Source organism: Oryx dammah, unplaced genomic scaffold (genome assembly GCF_014754425.2).
Source record: "Oryx dammah isolate SB20612 unplaced genomic scaffold, SCBI_Odam_1.1 HiC_scaffold_18, whole genome shotgun sequence".
NCBI classification, from domain to species: Eukaryota; Metazoa; Chordata; class Mammalia; order Artiodactyla; family Bovidae; genus Oryx; species Oryx dammah.
In genome coordinates this window covers 38,227,569-38,250,024 of record NW_024070202.1, presented here as the reverse complement: position 1 = coordinate 38,250,024, position 22,456 = coordinate 38,227,569, and the positions used below count along the sequence as shown (strand labels likewise).

Below are 22,456 nucleotides of genomic sequence, written 5' to 3'. Positions count from 1 at the left end.
ATTAAATTGGGAATAGCTAGTTAGAAAAGTGCCTGAATCCTGTTAAGTAACCAGTCACCAGTGAATTAAGAGTAACACATAGGACTAGATTTCCAGGAAAAGAATAATAATCATAATGCTTGTTTGATATTCTCTTTGACTTATGTAGAAGAAATCTGGCTAATGTGTTAAAGACTTTTTAAAAAGATAAAGTTATAAAATGCAAGGGTAATATGACATATAAAATTATGAACACAATAAAGTAGATTAAACTGTATAATAAACTGCACAGTGAGTCAGACAAGTCAACGGATTATAAATGAGGAAAAGCTATCACACTTTTTGATTGTCAATAGATGATTTAACTAACTAGATTGTTAATATTTTTAGTATGATACTGAATGTAAGAAAGTGATTTCATCAGCTAGAAAGTCTCAATATATTATTTTCAAAGACAAACCTTAATTAATAGACATTATTTTTAAAATCAATTTACTAATTTAAAACTTTTTTTTTAATCCCTGAGCAATCTCACAAATCTCACAATACATCAAAATATCCAAAGATGTCTTATTATTTACATTTCAAAATATCTAATCTTTTCTCTGGCAAACTTTGATTTTTACCTGATGCAGTTTCTAGCTCTAGTCCTCTTCTGGGATATTTGAGAAATATGAACAGAACGTAAAACAATATAATCATAGGAAAGGAAAAAGGCTAGAAATAAATTTAAGGAAACAAGGCAAATGGAAATTTCATGTGGAAAACCAATTAAAGTATTGCCAATATTTTAAATGCAAACTGGTAATATTTAAACAAAGAAAATTAAATATAGGGAACATATACAAATTTCAGAATAAGTCTAAGTCCACCTTTGTAAAATGAAATTACATGTGAAGTTAAATCTAAAGAAATTTTGAGTATTTAGGTGAATAACTCAAATGAATGTATATGTTTGGCATTATTTTAATAAAATGTCTGTGCATGACTGTACTTTTTTTTTTAAGCTGATATGTAGCAATAGCTTGACATAGTTAGTTTCTGAAAATGAATTCAATTATAATGCAGAATATATCTTCCCTGTACAGGGCTATATCTATTGCATAAAATGAGGTTAAAAATATAGAAATGCAGTTTTGATGATCTGGTGCTAAGAGGCCAAATATTTTAATAGTTCCTTTTCAGTTACTTGAAACAATACATCTATTTACTAATTTTCTTTAATTGAATCAGCTCCCACATAAGAAACAATCAATTATATTAAACTGAACTAAATCTGTATTTCTGCAAACCTCCAACAGTAAATCCTAAAAGCAATGAATAAAATGCTTAAGGACTTTCTATTAGAGGCCAGATTACAATTTCAAGACATCTCATGATTTCAGTCAAATTCTTTAGTTTGCTTTTTCAAATCTGTTTCATTTACTTTATCATCTGTTGTTTTCCACAAGTACCTCCCATGACTTTCCTTTGTATACTCTTCACTGAAGCCCATTCAGACCACTCACTTTGAATCTCTATGATTTGGTTTCTCTTCTCCTGAGCTCTAGCCAAATCTCTTTCCAATTTTGTTATACCTTCCTCTGACCCTGTCATTTTCTCTATCTAAATGATACTCATCTGGAAAGGCTCAGTTCAGACAGAACCTGTTTCATACATTTCCTTCATCTTTATAATCAGAAGTGAACTCTCCTATATCTAGACTCTCACAGCACATAATTTATATACCTTTTACAGCAATAATCACTTTCTATATTTAATTGTAGTTGTTAGATTCATGTGGTTATTGGAAGAAGAACCTACCTATGTTTGTTCCATGGTAGCCTTCTTAAAAGCTTAATCCTGGAACTATGCTGAAGTAATATTTAATAAATTGATAGTAAAAATTATAATAATGATAATTATATTAATAATTCTTTCCTTTAACCAAACAACTTAAAATATCTGAGTGATATAGAAGATTTCTCACTTTTTAAAAATCCAGTTCTGTGTTGATACAAATCAAAAATATCAGAAACACCACAGTATATATAATATATTATATATAAATATATTTACCCCATATTCTTTGTCAGTGAAACTTTGGGTAATCTATTTTTTGTTTGGTTAACTTTTAAAATCAGAGATTCAACTTTAATCTGTCATACTGCATAGAAAAATGTGATCACTTGATCAGATGTTTTGTCATCCCAAATACCCCCAAACTGGTTTGACTAAAAGAAATATTTAATGATAACACATGAAACATGGGAGAGCATAGCCTTGTGAATTCATAACAGATCATGAATATTATATATATACACACACATATATATACATACATATATATAGTTCTAAACTGGAGTGACAGAATAATACATATGGTAACATTCCATGGGAGGTACTAGAGGGTGCACTTAAGCTGACTGTAACTCTTGGTGTACCAACAGGAGGTAAGCTCTGGTTTATATTTCAGTATAATGTTTCTCTACATTTCTTGTAGAAAATAATACTTGAAAACAGTAAAACTAAATATGACTTTTCATAATATTATGATTTCAAAATTAATAATTAAAAAAATTTCTTCATTCTTCCAACTCTTTAACAGAATTTCAGAAATCATATACTATGCATCTGTGTATTACATATGAAAATATTTATTTCACATTCAATTTGAGACTTTTTTAATAATGAAAAACATTTTTGGAGCCATTTTCTTAATGAATTACATTTTGGGAGGCCTATTTTCTTTTTGAATTTTTACTTGTATTTTCAAAAACCAACTAGAAAAAAGAGTGTATCAGATAAATATGTGACGGTATAAGTCTACACTGCTGCTGCTGCTGCTAAGTCTAGAAGAATAAATACTAGCATGTTGAATCATTTTGGGACTCATTTATTGAGGGGGCATTTCAGGTAAATTAATGTTATCTTCTGTGAGGCAATTCAATCTGTTTTGAATTATTCTCTGACCTCTTCATTTTCTGTGGCTGCTAGGTGGTTAGACATCATTTTGTGTGATTGTTCCTCTGTGGCTAACCTTTATTAAATAGGGTAGTGTCTCTTTGACTGCCCATCTGTCTTCAATTAGCTTGCTCTGTTGATTTCCCCTCTGCTATATATACATTTTTTAAAAAATGCAGAACTATCACTGTACCTACCACACGATGGCAGCACCCGTGTTCAAAGTGTCAGATCAAAATTGTGGATGCTTTATAATTGCACAATCATGGACTCTAAAGTTAACTAGTTCCAGACCCATCATCTTGTTTATAGAAAAACTAAGACCGTTCCCTTTGTTTTTTTTTTTGTTTTTTTTTTTAAGTTTAAGTGACTTTTTCCAGGTCACACATTCATTAATGAAAGAGAATCAAGACTAGTCAAAATTAATGAAAGTGCTCATCCAGTTTTCTATAATATTGAATTTCTCAAATTAAGGGTTGTCTATTATAGAATTCAGTGCTTGGAATGTATGAAGTCTATGCTATTCTTTCACTGATTTTATATCCCTGGTCTAGCTCAAAGGTGTTTCTAAATACTTCAGGAGTAATTTATTATGTAGGTAAGCCTATAATTTCCTATTATATATATTATTATTATATTCCTATATGCAGTATATTATCTTCATAGATACAGTGTATAGGGCTTTAGGATCAATTGTTTGGAATTAAGATAAATCAATCAATAATTCTTTTATTTCAATAGTATAATGATGAACTGAAATAACTGCCTATTGCTGAAATTATATACTTATAGCATGCATTTTCTTTGTTGTTCTTTAGCTAGTATTATATTTACATTAGTGACCTTTTCTATTTTATCTCCTTTACCTTTCACTCTATTTATCTATCTATTATTATTGTTGCTTTTGTGTTATTTTTACCAAAGAGATCTTGCAGCTTTATCACATTTGCTGATTGGATTTGGGTGGAGACCAAATGTCAGATTTTAGTTTCCATTGTTACCAGCATTATTGGTAGGTTTTCCCTTGAATTATGTCCGGTAACATTTTTAGGTTTCTACTACCATCCAGGAGTATTAATTTAAGAAGAGATATTGCATCTTATAAGGATTTAGAAATTTAATATAATTTTTTTCTGATTTACTTCAATATATTCATTATCCAATTAGGGAAAATTTAAAAGAAGACACTAGAAAAATGGCATAGGTGGTTTCAATACAATTATCTGTATTTGTAACCTCCAAACTGTAATTATTTACATTTGTTACCTCCAAATTATGTTTTCACAAATAAAAGTATTTAAAATAGACACCTCTAATTTTTATATTGGTCATTTGTAAACTCTTGGATAAGGGCAGTGGAAGGATGTCACTGCAATATTTTCTAAATGAAAAATTATTGGTGATTTTGTTAGTTCTCTCTCAGGGTTGCTGAAGATAAAATTAACACTAACACTGGGTTTGGTCCTTCAGAAATATATATGTATGCATATATCAGAAAGTTATAACAAGCTTATGAAAATCAAAATATGTCCTTTAAAATATTCCATATTATTCACATAGTAGCTTCTTTCAGACAGGGAGATGATGTGATTCCTCTATTATCTTTCTGAAGAAAGAACATAAAGCTTTTAATCCTGCTTGCACTCTTCCCTCTCCATATGGTCCAGTGTACTACTGTGCCTGTATTTATGCTATAATGTTGCCTTTTTGTGTGTCTTACTTACTAAAGGTGTTTTTGTTTAAGAACATGTTTTGGAAGAAACTACTTAAAATAAAGTTTAAATGTGGATTAAAATTTCAGATTAAATAATGAATAAATGTTTGATTAAAACATCATTAACGTTAATTCATCTTATCTTAAATAAATTTAGTTTATAATTCCAGCTATGTCCAAACAAAATTAACAAAGAATTTATCAAGGAGCAAGTTTTTGTGCTAAAAAATGCTAACACAATTAAGATCTTTACCCTTAAATAACACAATAAAAATCTTTAAAAGATTCATAGTAAGGAGAATCATATTTGAAAGAAAAACTATTCAAGGGCATCTCTATTTTACAATATTCTCTTTTGAAACTTAAATATCCTGTCTCTTGCAGTTTGCTTGCAAAAGTAATTATATAGTCACTTTTGAAAAATGTTCTTCATAATCCTGAAACTGATCACTAAGATCATGAACACTTGGATAACAAGGATGTTATTCTAAAGTAGAATCCAAATATTTTGATTTATATAAAAATCCTGCCCAAAGGAGACATTTCCAGTACAAACAAATAGAAATTAATAATAGCATACTGATTTATATGGCTAATGCTACAACAAACCCTCAGTATTATTTTTCATGATCATTCAAATATAGTCAGTGGCCATAAAGAGGAATCTGGACAATTATCTGATAAATACATGTCCAGTCCCATGGAATCTAGTCTTTAATTAATTTCATTAATATTCCGACCTTCTCCAAATAGATTGTTTTCTCTCCTCCTATAGTTGGTTGCGTGTTAAGTTGCTTCAGTCATGCCTGACTTTTTGTGACCCTATGGACTGCAGCCTGCCAGGCCCCCTGTCCATGGGATTCTCCAGGCAAGAGTACTGGAGTGGGGTGCCGCGCCCTCCTCCAGGGGGTCTTCCTGACCCAGGGGTGGAACCTGCGTCTCCTACTTCTCCTGCGTTGTCACGTGGGTTCTTACATAGTGCCACCTGGGAAGCCAGTAAACTGTAAAGATCATGAGAGAGAGCCAGACCAGAGCAAAACAATATTCTATTTTCAGATATTTATTTCTACAAATACTATTGTCTGGTTACATATAAACTTAAATCGACTAACTGCATTGTTCTTCAATTTCAGTTTAAGATAGAGAAAACTCATGCTTTTGTCATTCTTAAAATTCTCCCACATATCTTTAATTGGTTAGTCAATAAATATTACTCCAATGGGAGATTCATGGGACAGTGATTTTTGTCTACTGTGTTCACTAAAAATCACTAACACTTTGAAGAGTTTCTGAAACATGCTTTTCATTAAAAAAAAATGTGTGTATGAATGAGAATAAATGATGAGCAACTAATCTGAGTAACCCAGATAATATTTTCTATAAATGATAAATATATATTTTCAGAATTCCCTTTTTAGATTTAATTATTTAAAAAAATACTTAATTATATCTTTAAGGGTTAAGGATTAGGTAAGGGTTAAGAAACTCAAGTTTTACTTAAATTTGAATCAAAGTGACGATCTTCAATGTTTCTATTGTTACTTAATCCCCCAAATTAATTTTCAATGTGTAGAATTACTAATATAGATGGTACAATAGAATATAAAAGAAACAACTTATAAATGATTTTTTTCCAATAAGTTTATCAAAATAAGGACACGAAATAAAATGTATTTAACTTTACAATACTCTGACTGTACCATAGGCTAGAAACAACTTGATTAAAGTTGATAGACAATTTATCAAACTTCAAAATTATATGGGCATATAATCATAATTTAATCTAAATCATGCCCAGTAAATTAATTAAGATAAAATAAAAAATAGTCAATCTTAAATTACAAATTAACATTAATGAGCAAGGAAAGTAAGTGTTCTGAAATGCACTATAAGAAACATAAGGTATAAAAAACTTAGAGACAAATATGATAATTATATCTTGTGAGAAACTTCTAATTATCCTACTTTCTTGACCATTGGAAAAATTATGATTATGCCTGTGTATAGAGCAGTGGCTCTTACACATTTTGGTTTCAAGATCACTTTTACATTCTTAAACATTACTGAATTCCTCAAAGAACTCTGTTTTATGTGAGTTATATCTATCAATATTTATCATATTCAAAATTAAGAATAGCTTAACATAAACAATTGAGAAATACATTTTCCATTAGCCATCAGCGCAATGATATTGTGCCTTTTCGTGGAAATGTAGGGAAAGTTCATGCATATTACAAAAAGAATGAGAGTGAAAAAGGCAAATAACATCTTAATAGTCTTAAGAATTTTTTGATCTTGTAGAGTCCTGAAAAGATCTCTGGAATACCTAGTGATCAATGGACACACTTTGAGAATTACTGGTCTAGATCTACAGTGATGCAAATGAAGTATGAACTGTGAAAATGAAAGAAACAAAGCAGTTAGCACAAGCCTTCTTCAACAATCATCTTAAACCAGTATACTCATGACAATCATTCTATGGTGACTTTTAATTTTACTTTCTATACTAAAAAGCATCAAGTTGTATCACCTTATTTGAAAAGATTTATTATTATTGATATTATCATTCTTTTAATTTCTCTAAACTTTTGTAGAATTTGTTCACCCAGAACTTCACAACTTTAGAGGAATAAGGTCTGAGTTAAATACTATGTGTGTCATAAAAATTTGCTTGTCTCTTCTTTTTTTTTTTTTAAATCTACTTTATGTTACTCAGAAACCCAGAGTAAATAATGAAATTTGGCAGGCATAAAATAATGCAAATTCTTCCTCAGATGGATTTTCACTACATAAAGTCTCTTCAGTTTTCTTGTACATTAATAGTTGGATGGAGCCAAAGTAGCTATTTAACAAATGTCAGTAGCAATGACAATGCTGCACAACAAATTAAAAGTATAGAAAGAATATATATATATTGCTATACAGAAAGAAATTAGACTTGTTCAGTATTAAAAAATATACTTTCTCTCTCTCTCTAGATTCCAAGCTCATTTCACATAGTCAGATATGACCTGTGTGTGTAACTGAATAACTTTGCTGTACACCAGAAACTAACATAACACTGTAAATTAATTATACTTAAAATTTTTTTAAATAAAAATAAAAGCTATAAGAACTCTGAAAAAAAAAATTACCGGCAAGAACTTTAAAAAATGCAGTTTTTAGTTTGAAATGTCTCAAGGAGGAAAAGTTGATTTTGTTTCTGTGTTGAGAATAAAGCAAAATTTATTCTATTGTCTTTCTTATGTTTAAAAATAGACACCTACCTCCTAACTTTCATCAAGCATTTTCTTCTTAAAAGTTTATCTGTTCTTGATGGATTTGTAATATTATTTTGATTTGTTTCTGTTCAAATTATCAATTAACTTATTTTTCAGTATTTTAAAACACACTGAGGTATAAAGCTATGGTTATATCTACATTATTCCTAATTATGTATGTAAAAACCTCAATATCCCAATCAAATATTGCTGATATGTTTTCATTTAATATCCAAAAGTGTGTACTTGGTACCTCAATAACTGAAATATATATTTATACATTCAAAAAAGTAATAAAATAAAAAAGGCTACTTTTCACTGTCTGACTCATTATATGTAAAGATTCCTTCACCCTATCCCATCCTCATATCCCCCTCCTCCTCAAAGATTATCTTGCACAACAAGAATGGGTGGAATATCACATTTTATATAATATAACATACTCAGATGAAAAGTGGGAAAAAAATCAAGTAATTCATGGATAGATATCTGGAATTAGGCAACATTGGTAAGTAGCTACCTAGTGCCTTTGGCATTCCTCTGCCTCTCCCCTGGTTCCACGACCCCTCCTACCTACCTGGGTAATAACATTCCCAGCCCCAAGCTCAGACTGTACCCTCTGTTTAGGATCTCGTACTGTGTTCCCATCAGCCTTCTCATGCTCCATGCTTCTCATTTCTTTCCTCCATCAGCATTTACTTGCCTGTCTCATTTCCTCAGGGTCCTGTTCTCTGCTGGTAATTTGATAAATTACCTTTTTGAAAATAAATTTGCTCAAACCTAAAGTAAAATAATTTGCATTTTAAAAACTTAGGTTAAGTTTGTTAAAGACATGTCATAAATAGCGTTTAAGGGACTTTGGCATGTTAAAAATTAGGCCTTTCTCTTCTTGGATCATGTTAATAGTTCTGCTCAATCAAACAGGCCCATAGTTAGATCATGTGACAGAGGCACCGCAATGCTGAAGCCAAGTTTGATACTTCGGCCAGTTGGTCTCACTATTCATGTCAGATGAAATGAACATGTGAATCCTCGGTATGAACCAGTAATTCTTTACATGGATGGCTTGATGAACTCATGGCTGCTACCAGAAAAAAGCAAAAGTATCCAGTGATGACAGGTCAGTGAATTCACCTTTGGTAAGGAAGGTCCATCCACAAGAGGCCCCGTCATAGGATCAGAGCTATATATTTACTGTCTGTGACTCTGCATGTACAGCAGAGATACTTCTGGCAATAAATGTTAAATGATTACAGAATTTTCAAAATGCATAATCAATCAGTCTAAGAAAATACGGAAAACTCTTAGAAAACACAAAGCTTTAGAAGAACATTTTGATTTTCACAAACAACAACAAAACAAAACCCTTGCCCCAAGAGAAACAGGCCGAAAAATTTGAAAGCTGAAATCCAGTTTGATTCTCTTAGATTTCTATTGGCTACTTACTTGCTGTGTTCATATCAGCACAGTTTGTTTTCATTTTAAACTATCCCAAGTTTTATTTTTAAAGCTCTTCTCTTCTGCCTTTCTTTCTTATTTTTGCACAAACACAGTAAACTGAAGAATATAAAGTCTGTTTTTATTAACCTCTTGCATACATTCTAGATGATTTCACCTCCAAATGATCTCATTCTGATTTCTTTTCTGATCTTCACTTTCCTTTTGGACCCTTTCCTTTCCAGAAACAGAGAATGCCAAATTCCTTCTGACCAAAAGTGACCATCTACTTCTGGCCAGAAGAGAATGGACCACTGATCGGCTGCTGCCCTTGTAACCGACACTTCCCTCCACTCCCAGTTCCCACCCTGTTTCCCAACCCAGCCACCCACTACCACTCGCCCAAGACAGCAGGTCTCAAAAAGAGATGGCTTAGTCAGAGTTCACCATGGCAACAAGGAAAGGAAACTCTTCTTTGACAGGTACTGCAAAGGAGCCTTATGGAAAGTGGAGTTTCCAGCAGCGGTCTGTGGAAGTAGCTTTAGGCTTTTCTCCTGAATTCAGCCACAGCAAGGGACCCTCAATCATAGTTCGCTCACACAACTCAGTCAATGATTTCTCTTCTCAGCTAGCGTCTCCAAGCTGTCCCAACAGTTCTACTGCCCAGGGTGGAGGGATATTTCTACCCATCTTTTATCAGTGTTTCTAAACTTCAAGCTCACTTAAAAATCTGAGCATCAAACAAAAGTAGCTCAGGAATTAACAAATGTCCCTAAAATGTAATATATTCAATAGCAACTGAAGTTAATTTTCAAGATTTTAAGAACTTTTGTTTTAGTTTTGGTATGGTTTCAAAAAACAACCTATTTTTAAAACTCTCTTCCCAGGTTGGTGTTACCTTCTAAAACGGCCAGGCCTGTATTCAACCAAACCAACTGGCTTGGAAAAAAAACATCTCCAGGGATTTCTAAATACAAACAGAGAGTTGTTTAGGTATCAGGATGAGCTGGCACAATCTGTCTAGTCCTTCCTTGCAGGTTTCCTAGCATGCAACTAAACCCCGGAGGGAGAGAAAAGGTTCCTTCTGGCTCACTCTGTAGTTCATAGTTGACCCATATTTTATGCTACTTCAAGCGGAAATCTGCTGAGAAGCTTACAAAAAATATATGAAAAGCTCTTTAGGGACAATTTCGCCACCCTTGATAGAAATGACTACAGATGTGCACACAGCCTCCTCTGCAGAGACTGCTTACTGCTGCACTCGGCTTGTGCAGTGAGAAGGTTTTATTTTCCTGGTTGGTGGCAGCTTAATTATCAGCCTTCAGAAAAGAGGATCAAGTAGGTAAGCAAGTCTAAATTGTATTCCGCCATCATTTCTAGCAACCTCTAATCACTGGTAAGGACTTGAATGTAAATAGCAAATAAGCAAATGACCATGGTTTTTAGTGAAATCAGGAGAGTTGGATTTCAAAGGAGCCAATGCATTTAAAAAGCAAAAGCTTAGGCACAGTTATAAGACCAGGTTTAGATTGCCGACTCTGACAATTTCCAGCCAAGTGTTATCAGTTATGTCGCCCCCTGACTCTCCAACTGCCATTCAGAAAACAGAAATGAGAATATCTGCAACGAATCCCTCACCTACTAGGCGTGATAAAATGAGAAAATGGGTGATGAAGCACTTTTTACGTGAAGAACTACTGCAAACATATATGAGAATATTCATTCGAGCATTATGAATGCTCGAGAAACACGTTTTGCTAAAAATTTAAAAACCCATATCTAAAAAAAACTCAGACAAAATATCATATAGAAATACAACAAGATAATTAAAAACAGAGAGAAATAAGGGAAGCACTTGACTACTGTGACATTTGTAATTATGAAATATTTGCAGTAAGAAAATGAAGTAAGAAATCAATTGACTTATTTATTTGATGAAGAAAAGGTGAGAGGTGGAACGATAAGTACTCTTGGAAGGTACTAGTAAGGCTAACTAGAAAAGGGAAATTGTCCTTTGGTGATAATCTATAAACTGGGTTGAATAAATGTATATTCAGAATTGTCTTTTAATATTTAAGTTGTTTCCTTAATTCCCTGCTAATTCAAGAAATATCACAGTTCATGTCCTTTGTACTGCCACACAAATCTTCCACTGCTCCTAAATATCTGATTAGTTGGGACAAAAGCATATACAATTTTTAAGTTTTCTGAGAATAAAAAGAAATGCAGAAAGAAAAGTACAAGGCCTGATTTTAGTTTTGTGGAAAGTACAGAATAATAAAATCAAGTGTTTTAGGGCTGGAAGGGACTTAAGGACAGCTAACATTTTTTTTTAAACCTTTCTTTGATATATGTTTTTGAATTACAATTAAATTCACATTTGAATTACAATGAACATCATTTAATAATTACCCTGGTTTGATCCCTGTCACTGTCAGTGAGCGGCATTCTTTCTTGGGGAAAATCTTACAAATGTTGAGGTCAAGTTATGAACTGATAGTAACTTGCTTTCCTTCCTAACAGAGCCATGGAATCAAGTCCAGGTGCCTGCCCAGAGCAAGGCTTATCAGATTTGTCTTCCTCTATCCAGAAAGCTGAGCAGATTGTGAAGTTAATCAGACGTGGGAGAAAGAAAGAGCGGAAGCATTAACTAGAATAGCCCAACCCCATCACAGAATAGCCCAACCCCATCATTTATTTACATGTTTATGTAAGCTCTGGTATGTTTATTTGGTAACAATTCCCCATCTATCTTATAATGTTTCTGACATGAAACTTTGTCCTGCAACCCAATATACTATCATTATAGCTCTCACTAGCAACGAAGCAGAAACTCTGAATTCCCTATTGCAAGGAATCAAATGAGAAAGCAAAAACTGACACACTCATTTTAAACTGTATCATATAACAATTGCTCAGAACCCAGCAGGTTATGAATGAAATAAATATACTTTATTTATTACACAGGCACTTGTATATTCACATGCCCAACACAACTGATACACTTGACAACTACGGAAACATGAATGGAAAATGTGTTTGTAGGATCAAGAGAGAACTTTTACCACGTAAAGGTGAATGAGCGCATTAACATTTTTCCTTTACTTTCCTCTAGGTATTTCCAAAATTCACTGAATTTTTTAAAAAAGTTACACTTAAAATAATATTCAACAAAAGCTTATCTACATTCCAACTGGTATGCTAATTCAAATTGTGAGTGGTTTAAATTTTTATCACAGTGCAACATATTTATAGTCATGCTTGAACAGATTAGGTTAGTAGCATGCATTCCATTCTGCAATATGAATACTGTTAATCTATTTCCCAACAAAAGTCAAAAGATGCTCAGTGCATAGAAAAATACAAATCACTATAATCAATATATTATGAAACTGATTTTGGGACTTACACGGTGATGATGAAGTCCTGAAATGCCATGCCCACAAAAGCACATTAAAAAGGGGATAAACATACTTTATCAGACAATTTCTAAAAATTAAAAGATGAGGGCCTTAAATTTGGGGTATGTTCTTGCTGTGTACTTTGAATAGCGCCTTTCTGCTCACCTCCTTCTGGCTTGACTGGTCCATCAGACATCACCTTCCTGAGGGCTAGCTGGCTTTGGTCTTGGTTGCCATTGGCTGGTGGAGGCAGATTATCAGACTGAGTTCTTTGAATGGGGAAGACTCCTGCTATGCTGTGTCTGTGCTGCTTCCTGGCATGATTAGACTGACCGCTTTTATGTGCTGCTGTGGCAGTGTGGGTGAAATGGAAACCCAGAGTATGTATCCTCAGATGGAACCAGCTTGAATGTCATTCATGCAAACATAAGTGATGTTTTGCTCTACTGAAATTAAGTTATGTTTTCAAATGTCGAAATGACATCACATGCACAGCACTTTATAAAGGGGGTTAAAACTGGCTGTTTCTTTGGAAATGATGATTTTGGGAGATGGGGAGAACATTCGTTTATCTCCTTTGTTTGGCTGATGCCTCTTGGAAGGAACTGTGCCCCGGCATTTTCAAAGTCTCTGTACTTACTAAGTTCTTGTATCATTGTTATCAACTGAAATTACAGCGATTAAGATGGGTGATTTGTTATGCTTTAGTTGATATCTTGACTTCAAAGGATTTCCAATGGTTAAAAAAAGAATAATCCTATAAATTTTTTGGAATCATAAACAAAGTGTGATCCAACTGAATGGGCCCAACTGTGCTCCTTAATGAGGTGACGACATAGTCTCATCACATACACTTGTACATATATTAATACTATGTATTTTAGAGAATATAAGAAACATGATTTTCTTCATAGATTTTTTTTCAAAAGTCTAGAAAGTTTCTCACACAGAAATCTTCATCATTTCACATGCACAATTTATTAAACTTTTTAAGATTGATATGTCTTTTCCATTTCTCCTAGGTTCTAGAAGTTGACTGTTGGTCACATTACTCTTCTGTCTAAAATTGTTTAGTGTTTTTCAGAGGCGAGAATCTCATTGCTAGTCTGTTTCAAACAGTTGTGTGTGTGTGCTTTTTTTTTTTTTTGATGTAATGCCTGGAAAATTGGCAGTCACTTGTGCTTATAATTTTTGTATTCTAAAGGCTATTTACAGGCACACAAAAAAGACACACAACATGGCTTTGCCTGCAAACATCACAGACACAGCTCCCAAATACGATGAGCCAGGTTGGACGGATGGTAGAGACAAAGGAGAAACAGCCAGTTTTATTTTTGGTCTACTTAAACTAAAAAAAAAAAAAAAAAACCTAAATTAAAAACGGAATATTTGTGTATTGATACTGTCCTACACAGACAAAGGGACAGAGAACAGAGGGAGTAAGGAAAACCAAAAACAAAGCAAATGGGGGAAGACAGCAGGAAAGAAAGGCAACAGATGAACATTAAGCTGCCATGCTGAGGAATTTATTTGCGTCTTTTACTTGGTTGAAGGCGGAGTTGTTGCACAGCGGCTTCGGCAGCGGCTATAGCAGCCCCCGCATCTTCCAGGTGGGTCTGAGTGACGCTGGTTTTGCTTTGACTGCGAGATGGTCCATGAGAGCGGAGATGGCCTTCCGATGAGGATTTCGAGCTACCGGGACTACTATGGGATTTCTCAATGGTGGGAACCTGCATGTCTGGTTACAAAAAGGTAAAACACGAGTTAAAGTTGCTCCAGCGTTCCTCTTGTCAAGCTTGGTTCACACAATTTGAAACCGTCTAAGACTGATGTTAATTCTGTTTGTTTTTTGGCTCATCTGTGCAACTGCTCACCATACAGCAATGTGATTCAACATGTACGAGACAGTTTTGGGGAAGAAAGACGAAAGGACGGTAATCTTGGGAAGAGAGGTTTGAGGAGAGGAATACATTCGAAGTAGTCTCATGTAAATGAATATCTTGACTTATAATTTTACCAAGGAACTCTGCTAATTCTAGTGGAGACCAGGGAAGAAGCAATAGGTTGACACTGCTACAGGAGGAGTTTTAAGTAAAAAAGATAGTTAATTCCTGGAGGAAGGGGTGTGAGTCACTGGGATACTTGGAAGTGGAGATGGTATTATCATCATCTCAGGTGATTTTAATGACTGTACGTATAGGATCACACATTTACTATGGCAGCTATATATAGAGAGGTCTTTATACTGATCATCTTTCAGAATGGCAATCAGGGCAGAGTTAATCTGGCTACATGGAATCCAGAAATGATATATAAAATTCGAAAGTAATCTATAAGCACATATTGTAATCAGTGGTTTATCATATTAACTCAGTGGCCTTTGGATATAATCTCAGTTTTTCATCTTGTAGAACATTTGTATTTCCGACCCAAATTGCAAAAAACCACTTTTCAATTATGCTGTACTTCCTGAGAAGCGGCAAAAAAGGAAGGAATACTCAGATACAATATAAAAATTTTTATTTAATATTTATAAATAACTCAGCATATCCTGGAAAGATACTCCATGGTTATCTCATACAGGCAGTAAATCAGTCTATGAAGAAGATTAACGCTGTGTTGTAGGGTAACTGGTTACTGAACCTCCCAATGGAAAAGTTTATTCAAATGAGAAAACTGTGCATACTGCCAAACCCAGTGTATGATGCTGCAATTTAAAAAATAATAGTAAAAAAAATCACAGAATGCATTTGAATCCACTATTTAGGAAAGATTTAAGTAATTTTCAGCATACCAATTGTTTTGATGACATAAGGAAAAAGTTTTTGATATAATTAAAAAGCAAAATGGAAAGTTGTATGTATTATAATGTATTCATTACATTTATAATGAATAATGTATATATGAAAAATAGGGATATAAGCAATTAGAAGAAATATGCAAAGATGATAATGATGATTATGTCTAGTCAATGTACTGTTGAGGATTTTTATGTTTTGTTTATGAAATACCCCAATATATTTTATAAAATCATATTATCCTGGATCTTGAGAGCTGGAAAAGACCCAATAGCTCATATAACGCAACCTTCTCCATTTTACAGATTCAAAAACAGAGAACCAGAGTGGTGAAGATCACAAAGGCATCAACTTAATTATGGGCTGATTTGAGACTAAAGTCCATTTCTCCAGATTCCATATCCATCACTCTTTGCATGATATTGTATTAAATATTTCCCAGTAGAACCCAACCTTTCAAAAATATTAAATATACAGGCACTTATATTCAGAAAGATACTGAGTGAACAAATAGACAAGAGTTTTGCTACTTGAAATATTTCCTACCCTTGGATGGGTCAGGGAAGATACCATGGCTTCTGCTTTTGATGACAGATGGCTTTGGGGACTGCTGGCTGCTCTGACTGGAATGGGACTTGCCATGATCAATGCTTTCAGTCTGTTCTTTGAGTGGATACCACCTAGGCGTGTTATCAAGGTGAGATGTGCTAGATAAATCAATCAGTACCTGAAAAAAAATGCAGTAAGTGAATGAAATTTATGGGTTAATCTACAATTCATTTGTTAATTTTTTCTGTGATCTGAAATTTATTCAAGGACATACGTCAAGGATATAGTATATCTTTTAGGATGATGAGGCTAGCTTCCTCATTTTTCTTCATCTATGGTATTGGGAACAATGTCTTGTGCATATTAAATGCTTTACAAATGTTTGGTTAAATTGAACTGTATTACATCTCTGACTATTAATTAAATTATTTGGAGATGATGCAAAAAGAGAGATTACAAGTCAATTTCTACATGAAATAAAGTTTTCTTTTGTTAAATGGACACATTCTAGTCCTAAACTTGGCTAGCAGTTTTCTGGAGATTGTTTAATTTTAGTTACCAGAGGGACAAAATGAAAAGAATGGCTAATTTTCAATTAGTAACTTATTCCATCTATTTTAAAATATATCAGTTCACATTTAGAACAGGGATATGACCAACAATTTATGAAAAGAAAGCACTGTGTCATGGCTTAACTGGCAACGTTTTCTTTTTCTTAGTGGTACATAAACAGTGGTGCATTTTACAGTAGTTAGCATCTTAAATTTGATCACTATAAAAAAATGAAAACCAGCACAATGGATATATGCCTTAGGTTTATGTGAACAATAAATTATCAGGACTTCAATAAATCAGCTCTTTGAAATAGGCTCATAAATCAGATATAACAGTACATTCTAGAGTAGTCCTATCTAAAACCAAGATTAGTCCAAGTGGCTATTCCACGTGGAGCCTGTAGGTGAAGTTCAAATAGGAAAGAGGTACAGATGTAGGAACCAAACAAGAAGACTATGCAACTGTTTTCTACTGTTTCTATCAAAAGGCTATCATATTTTCTAGGTATTATATATTTTTGGAGAGGATTTATTTTTTTTAACAACAATTCATAACTTCTGCTTTAAGCAAAGATCACTAAACAAAAATATGTATTTTTATTTTTAAAACATTATTTGAAAAAAAGTCACATGATCTGACCATCCTGCCAGATTTCATAATTAGGTTACATTCTTTGTGATTTACAAAAAATTTGTTTTTATTGTTTTCTTCGACTTCTAGCTTTGCTTCTTAAAATATTTGGAGGTTTTTCTGTGAGACACTTAAATAAGAATATAAATTGTCACATCAAGTCATTCATACATGCAATGAGGAACAGCAATTAAATAACCTCAAAATGCATTTGAAAAAATTCAGCTCATTTTATAATAAATTTATCCCATATCTTTAACATAGTCATTTGGATTCACAACATGATTATATAACTTTCTATCAAACAATTAATATTTCACCTTGAAAACTAATTATAAAGTACATGAAGTGGTAAAGTAAAAATTAATTCTCCAAATATTCATCTATTCAAAGAGTCAGTTTGAAAATAAATTATATTCACCAAAGAATTTTATCCAGAAATGGTTACTTTATACATTTAAGAAATTTCCTTTCCATCAGGATTTAAATAAAGACTTATAATGAAGCAAATGAAAAATAAAAGAAACCATAGGCTCACCTCACCAAGAAAGTCATTGGAAGAAAATCTATCATAATCCCAGACTGTCACCTCCAGCGTTTTCTTCTTGAGCTACAGTTCAAATCAAAATGTTATTAACCTCATTCTCATTATAAATTTTCATTATACTCATATAACAGAGCCTTTTATTTTTATTCCTTGTACTCTGTCTATTTAAGTAAAAATAGTTTTAATTTTATCTAAAACTGTATACTTACATTAAATATTATGTAAACTGTCAATCATTTTGTGGTCCAACCAAGTGTTTGATCATAAGGTACCTCACTGTTTTGCAAACAAAAGGGTGATTTTTACTTATTTCCTGTTATCTGCCCCCTCCCATTATTAAAAGTCAAAGCAGAATCTATATATACTCTTTAACACATGAAATTCATAGGTCATAAAAATGTCTAGGTTATTTAGATAAAGTATTTGGATTTTAATTTTTTGTCTCAGTATATTGCCAAAACACATTAGTAGTATTATCTTATTTTTGCAGGTGAATTTAACTTATTTTCAACTCAAGAACCCAGATTATAATTGATATCCAGCTTCAATTTCACAGTGAAATTAGAAATCTTCCAGAGGATAAATTAGAAATCTCACTTTGAAAGACAACTCATTTGTAAATTGTTTCCATGGATGTCTTCTTTCTATTTTATTTGTATTCTCATCTCTCTTAATTTATCCTTATAAGCCATCAGTTATTTTCTGTAAATCATGTATAGTTATGAAGATTTTCACAAACATACTGATGCAGTTTTGCCTAGAGTCATTCTGTTTCTGGTGATAACCCTTTACATTAGTTTTCTTCATGCTTTCTTTTGTACAATTCAGTTCCACAATGCCAGTTCTTTATTGAGCCTCAATTTAGAGAAAAGACGATCTCCCAAATGTTGCCTGATGGGATAATTCATTTCAGTGTATCCAATTCTTTTGTATCTCTATACTGTTTATAAATGTCATGATGTGCCAGCTGGAAATATTCTCCCTCAAAATATAATAGAGCCCATTCTACTTAAATATTTCATTTTGAAATAATCAATGGAAAATGATCTACCAATCTTATTTATTGTGTTTATTTTTTAGCTATTTTGCCAAAATGTGCACATTTTCTTTTACCATATCTTTGAACTGCACCCAGTTCCTTTTATGGCTACAATTCTTATATGTACTTTACCTATTTTTTTTGTTTATATAGCAAAATTGACATAAATCACAGTATTTCAATAATTTTATCATCACTGTTTTTATATTAGCCTAAATCTGTCATATAGAAAATAAGAGCTGCATACCTGTTCCATGGAGATACTTTTATAAATCACTGTTTGATTCCACTCAGGATTAAGACTTTTCTGAACGTATTTAGTCCTTCTCTTGTACTCAGCACTGAATTAGAAGAAAAGAAAAAGTTATCTTGATTATTCACCTTGACTGATGACTTCATAGTCAACCTGAAGGGCATGCAGACTTTTAAAGGTACTTTGTTTTGAATCACTATGTAATCATCTCATCATACTGATGTCTTAAACCATATCTTAAGTTGACTGTACAAAAACAATTTAAAAATATCTTGGAATACTTTAGTTTTATTTTCCCTAAGGTCAAATTTTTTTAAAGAAAAGCTTTTTGGTGTTCTAACTGTAATACAATTTTAGAAATCTTAATCTCTCCTGAATGTGTGAGATAATTACATGAACTATACAGTATGTCAATATATTTTTATCTCATAAATAATAATTTGGTATTTAATAGTTTTCCAAGTGATCATGTCGGCAAAGCCAAATGGTTTTTCAATTTTTTTCCATAAAAAAACTATAATAACTGTATTGACTGAGGAAAGGATGAAAAATGGCAGTTGCTATAGCTGAGATCTCATGAACATTTGTTATCTTATATTTATAGTATATTCTGACACTTTTAGTAAAACAGTAATACAGTTATGAAACAATCCTAATTAAATATAAATTCTTGGTTTCTGTCAATACCTTGTTATAAATGATAAACCAAATCAAAACTTTTCTTTATTCATTATAACTTGGGCCATTTGAGTTTGTCCTTGACTCTTCAATGCCCTCTGATCAACAGTTAGAAGCTTATATTTTACATGTTTAAGCATGAGTATTTTTAAAACTTATTTTAATTAAGTTTGACAAAACATCTATACTGAGCATCAATCAATGGAGTTGGAATCACTGCTATTTGCTATGAGCCAATGGCACCCACACTGACCAAACCTTTCTCTAACATTCACTGGCTTTTCCCTAATTTTTTTGCCTGGAAAACAAACCTATTATGTTGGTACAAACGTAATTATGGCTTTGGACTATGAATTCTAAATAATTATCAGTAGGTTCAAATACATCTTTATGAATCAGAATAGGAACCATTACAATCAACACACTTTTGCCACCGAGAAGTTTGTTTATTCCTGTAGCATAAAAATCCATGCTTCAGGATTTGACGAACTCTTGGAAAACATTTTCTGCCTCCTGCTGGTTGTGGAAGCATTTCCCCTGCAAAAACTTGTCAAGATGCTTGAGAAGTGGTAGTCAGTTGGTGAGCGGTCAGGTGAATATGGAGTATGAGGCAAAACTTTGTAGCTCAATTTGTTCAATTTTTGAAATGTTGGTTGTGCAACATGCTGTTGGGCATTGTTGCAGAGAAATGGGCCCTTTCTGTTGACCAATGTCGGCTGCAGGCATTTCAGCTTTTGGTGCATCTCATCGATTTGCTGAGCATATTTCTCAGATGTAATTGTTTCATTGGGGTTCAGAAAGGGGCAGTCGATCAGCAGCAGAACACCAAACAGTGACCATGACCTTTGTTTGGTACAAATTTGGCTTTCAGTTCAGTTCAGTTCAGTCTCTCAGTAGTGTCCGACTCTTTGCGACCCCATGAATCGCAGCACGCCAGGCCTCCCTGTCCATCACCATCTCCCGGAGTTCACTCAGACTCACGTCCATTGAGTCAGTGATGCCATCCAACCATCTCATCCTCTGTCGTCCCCTTCTCCTCCTGCCCCCAATCCCTCCCAGCATCAGAGTCTTTTCCAATGAGTCAACTCTTCGCATGAGGTGGCCAAAGTACTGGAGTTTCAGCTTCAGCATCATTCCTTCCAAAGAAATCCCAGGGCTGATGTTCAGAATGGACTGGTTGGATCTCCTTGCAGTCCAAGGGACTCTCAAGAGTCTTCTCCAACACCACAGTTCAAAAGCATCAATTCTTCAGTGCTCAGCCTTCTTCACAGTCCAACTCTCATATCCATACATGACCACTGGAAAAACCATAGCCATGACTAGATGGACCTTTGTTGGCAAAGTAATGTCTGTGCTTTTCAATATGCTATCTAGGTTGGTCATAACTTTCCTTCCAAGGAGTAAGCGTCTTTTAATTTCATGGCTGCAATCACCATCTGCAATGATTTTGGAGCCCCCAAAAATAAAGTCTGACACTGTTTCCACTGTTTCCCCAACTATTTCCCATGTAGTGATGGGACCAGATGCCATGATCTTAGTTTTCTGAATGTTGAGCTTTAAGTCAACTTTTTCGCTCTCCACTTTCACTTTCATCAAGAGGCTTTTTAGTTCCTCTTTACTTTCTGTCATAAGGGTGGTGTCATCTGCATATCTGAGGTTATTGATATTTCTCCTGGCAATCTTGATTCCAGCTTGTGCTTCTTCCAGCCCAGCGTTTCTCATGATGTACTCTGCATATATGTTAAATAAGCAGGGTGACAATATACAGCCTTGACGCACTCCTTTTCCTATTTGGAACCAGTCTGTTGTTCCATGTTAGGAAGTGTTTTGGAGCTTCTCTTAGTCCAGTCACTAAGTTGGTCATTGATAATCCACTTTTTGTTGCACATCACAATCAAATTAAGAAATGATTCGTGTGGAATAAGAGAAGATGACATTTCTATTTATAATATATGTGCTCCTGAAATGAGTACAAGAGAAGATGACACTTCAAAATAGTGATTTTTTGATTTCTGGCCAGCTCATGAGGGACCCACTTATTAAGCTTTTTTCATCTTTCCAATTTGCTTCAAATACTGAATGACCACAGAATATTTGACCCTGAGTTCTTTGGCAACTTCCTGTGTAGTAGTAAGAAGATCAGCTTTGATGATGCTCTCAATTGGTCGATGTCAACTTCTGATGGCTGGCCACTATGCTCATCTTCAAGGCTCTTGTCTCCTTGCAAAACTTCTTGAAACTTCTGTACCGTATGTTCACTAGCAGTTCCTGGGCCAAAACTTCTTGAAACTTCTGTACCATATATTCACTAGCAGTTCCTGGGCCAAACGCATTGTTGATTTCGTGAGTTGTCTTTGCTACTTTATGACCCATTTTGAACTCAAATAAGAAAATTGCTTGAATTTGCTTTTTGTCTAACATCATTTCCATGGTCTAAAATGAATATAGATAGCAAGTTATAAGTCATTAGCAAAAAACATTAAGCGAGAAATGTGCATTAAAATGATGTATAACAACCACATTTATTTAGAACGTATTCCAATATCAGATGGCAAATATCAACAATGCAAAAACTGCAATTACTTTTGGACCAACCTAATATTTGTCTGGGGTCCTTTCCTGTGCCTGGAATTCATAAATTGCCTTTCCCTGCAGTCCTATTCCCAACAATGG

The 22,456-nt window shown here is 33.5% G+C and overlaps 1 protein-coding gene across 1 annotated transcript in view; it reads right to left on the bottom strand.

Annotated features, from left to right (window-relative positions):
* Positions 1-22,456, bottom strand: part of PCLO (piccolo presynaptic cytomatrix protein) — a 381,893-nt gene that overhangs the window by 41,612 nt on the left and 317,825 nt on the right. The window contains 4 exon segments of the mRNA XM_040260713.1: positions 14,278-14,472; positions 16,079-16,259; positions 17,805-17,876; positions 19,100-19,193. Coding sequence (XP_040116647.1) covers positions 14,278-14,472; positions 16,079-16,259; positions 17,805-17,876; positions 19,100-19,193 — 542 coding nt within the window.